General features: G+C 53.5%; 1 protein-coding gene across 1 annotated transcript; it reads left to right on the top strand.

Annotated features, from left to right (window-relative positions):
- The first annotated feature begins 232 nt into the window (after positions 1 to 232).
- SIGE (sigma factor E) lies at positions 233 to 2,507 on the top strand. The gene is made up of 5 exons (XM_048695933.2): positions 233 to 982; positions 1,112 to 1,258; positions 1,358 to 1,594; positions 1,711 to 1,974; positions 2,056 to 2,507. The coding sequence occupies exons 1-5, from the start codon at positions 341 to 343 to the stop codon at positions 2,248 to 2,250; spliced, it is 1,485 nt and encodes a 494-aa protein (XP_048551890.2). The 5' UTR covers positions 233 to 340; the 3' UTR covers positions 2,251 to 2,507.
- The last annotated feature ends 946 nt before the right edge of the window (positions 2,508 to 3,453 follow it).

The raw sequence follows: 3,453 nt of genomic DNA, 5'->3' as shown, positions 1-3,453 counted from the left end.
CCATGTGGGGCCCATCCGTCCGGGTCCCCGGAGATATCGCGGGCGTATGGCGACCGCTCACGTGGCGCGCGCCTCATCCACGCACCCCCTCCCGCGCGCGCCCGGCTCCACGCCGCCGCCCCGCGCGCCGTCCGATCCTCGGGCCTCGCCGCCTCCCGCACGTCCGATCGCCCCGCGCCGGCTCGTGGCCGCCGTTGCTCGGCCAACCGCCGACGTACGTGTCCCGCCCCGGCATATATGGAAGGGGACGGCCGGCAGCAGAGCAGAGCAGAGCACCGCATCGCATTGCTTCCACACGATCGAACTGAGCCGAGAGATTCTGGACTGTTCCACACGATCCATGACGTCCACGGTGACCACGCCCACGCCCAGCCGCCCGCTCCCGGCGGGGCCCCAGCGCCGCCGGTACCGGCCCACCGTGCTCGCCATCGCCGGCGGTAGCAAGCCGCCGCGGCGCCGGGCGCCTGCCGCCGCCACCAGCTGCGCGGCGCTCGCGGCGCCCGAGAAGCAGAGCACGGCCACCGCTAAGATCCAACCTTCGCCCGCGCCGGTGCCGGTGCCCGAGGGCACGGACTACGACGAGGTGGCCGCCACGCTGGAGACGCTGTACAAGCTGAGCCCCGTCATCGTGGAGGAGGACGAGAAGAGGAGCAAGAAGCAGGCGGCCACCAAGAAGAAGAGGAAGCAGGGGATGAAGAAATCAGCAGCGACAACGACGACGGCGACGCCCAGGAGGACAGTGGTGGTCAGGAGCCAGCGGCGCCGGCGGATGGACCTGGGGAAGAGGGTGGAGATGCGCGATCTGGCCGCCGGCAAGGAGGGCGAACACCGGGACGAGGAGCGGGAGTTCGAGGAGGCGCTGCTGCGGGAGCACGCCGTGTCGACCGACATGGGCAGCCTCGACTGGAGGCGGATGAAGATCCCGCCGGTGCTCTCCGCCGCGCAGAGCGCTCGCCTCTTCAAGATCATGCAACCCATGAAGGTAATCAACCACCGATCAATTTAACTCTTCTTGAATCTTGATTCCATTGAGGAGGAACAATCGGTAGCTGATCCAAGAACTCGCTAGCTGAATTTAGGTGCTAAACTGAATAACTGACACACATTTCAGGCCATTTTGGAGGTGCAAGAGAACCTGCGGAACGAGCTGCAGAGCGAGCCGACCGACGCAGAGGTCGCCGAGGCCATGAACATGCCGGTGCAGCGGCTACGGCGGCTCCGCGACGTCGGCCGGGCGGCGAGGAACAAGCTCATCAAGGTAAACAACAACACTGCCACTGATCACTCTGTACTCTGCTGCACCAGTGGTCTGGAAAAAAGATGGAATCCAACTGAAATTTGGGTTGGGTGGTTGCAGCACAACCTACGGCTGGTCCTGTACGCGATCAACAAGTACTACCCGGACATGACCGGCGACGAGAGGTTCGCCGACCTGTGCCAGGCCGGCGCCAACGGGCTCATCACGGCCATCGACCGCTTCGAGCCCAAGCGCGGCTTCCGCATCTCCACCTACGCGCTCTTCTGGATCCGCCACTCCGTCGTCCGCGCCATGACGCTCTCCAGCTTCACCCGCTTCCCATTCGCCATGGAATCGGTAATGCCTGCCGAGCTTGCATGCCCAGTCGGTTCAGTCTTCAGTGTTTTGCACATTCTGTCCGTGTTTGTCAGAGATGGAAATGCTGAAATGTTTGTATTAATTTTATCGTGCAGGAGAGACAGGAGATCAACAGGGCGAGGGAGGAGCTGTCGTTCGAGCTCGGGAGGACGCCGACGGACGAGGAGACGATGAAGAAAGTGGGGCTGTCGCCGGCGAGGTACCGCGACGTGGTGCGGATGACGAGGCCGACCTACTCGCTCCACTCGCGGAACCGTGTCACGCAGGAGGAGCTCATCAAAGAGGTCACCGACGTGGACGCCATCGGGGTCGACACCCACAAGCACAACCGGCTCCTCCGCCTCGCCATTGACGACCTCGTAATCATAAACAACATCATCAGTTGATTCATGTGTTTGCTTTCTGAATGTTGATTGATGATCATGTGATGGATGGTGCAGCTGGATTCGCTGAAGCCCAAGGAGAGCGTGGTGATCAGGCAGAGGTTCGGGCTGGACGGCAGAGGGAGGCGCACGCTGAGCGAGATCGCCGGCAACCTGAGGATCTCGAGGGAGATGGTGCGCAAGTACGAGCTCAAGGCGCTCATGAAGCTCAAGCACCCCACCCGGGTCGACTACCTACGAAGATACATGTGAAATCATATGCATCTCGGTCACGCACATACATACCAGTTCTCTAATTTGATTATGCTGCATATACATTGCAAGATGGCATAGACTCATCATTGATTCCGTATTTCGGACATGTATATAAGCCTGTATATACGAGTGAGGTTGTATATATAATATTTGATTTAGACCTCGGGCTGATGTAGAGTAATTCATAGCATACAGAAAAGAAAACGGTCTCTGGTATTATTAAAAGAAATAAATTATGCATTGCCATTTTGCAGTATGGGTTAAGTTTAAAGTTTAGAATACCACTTGAATACACCTTCTCAACTTATAAAACCATTTTCAATGAAGCTATGCAAAACCAGTTGATTCAGCCTCCTCTCAATATCACTTCATGACTGGATTTCCCTATCATCCGCTATGCAGACAACACTGTCATGATCCTTCATGCATGGGAAAGACAATGGCAGCACATAAAGAACCCACTCCTCCATCTTGCATCCTACACTGGTTTGAAAGTGAACTTTAACAAGTCTATTGTGGTGCGAATTAATGTCTTTAATCCACACAACAATTAATGTCTTTGATCACGGAATGCAAACCCTTGCTCAATCTTTTGGATGTATGTTGGGCTCCTTCCCTTTTACTGGTATCTAGGACTTCCCCACTCAACATTGTAAAGCCAAAGACATAAGAATTTGTCCCTGTCCCTCTTGGCTAATTTCACCCCAGAAAGATTTACTGGATGATCAACCTTCTTATCATCTGGGGTGAAATTATAGCTTGTGAAATCAGTGCTATGCAGTTTACCCATTTTCTTCATGTGCCCTCTGTCCCTACCACTTTCAGTTTTTTAGAAGATTAATAAATACTCCCTCCGTTTCTTTTTTACTTTGCATATAAAATTTGATCAAAGTCAAACCAAACAAAGTTTGACCAAATTTATATTAAAAAATATCAACATCTACAATACCAAAGTTATATGGTATGGAAGTTAATTTCGTGATGCATCTAATAATATTGATTTCATATGGTGAATATTGATATTTTTTCTATAAAATTAGTCAAACATTACAAAGTTTGACTTTGACTCAATTTTATATGCAAACTAAAAAGAAACGGAGGGAGTACTTAAGGCACTGCTTTTGAAGAAAATATGACATGGAGGATTGAGGGACAACTCTCTTCTCTTGGGACAAAGTGTGCAGCCTACAAGGTCAAGGT

The sequence above is a fragment of the Triticum urartu genome, chromosome 1A (genome assembly GCF_056163025.1).
Source record: "Triticum urartu cultivar PI428250 chromosome 1A, HENAU_Tu73, whole genome shotgun sequence".
Lineage (NCBI taxonomy): Eukaryota > Viridiplantae > Streptophyta > Magnoliopsida > Poales > Poaceae > Triticum > Triticum urartu.
This window is presented reverse-complemented; position numbering and strand designations above follow the sequence as displayed.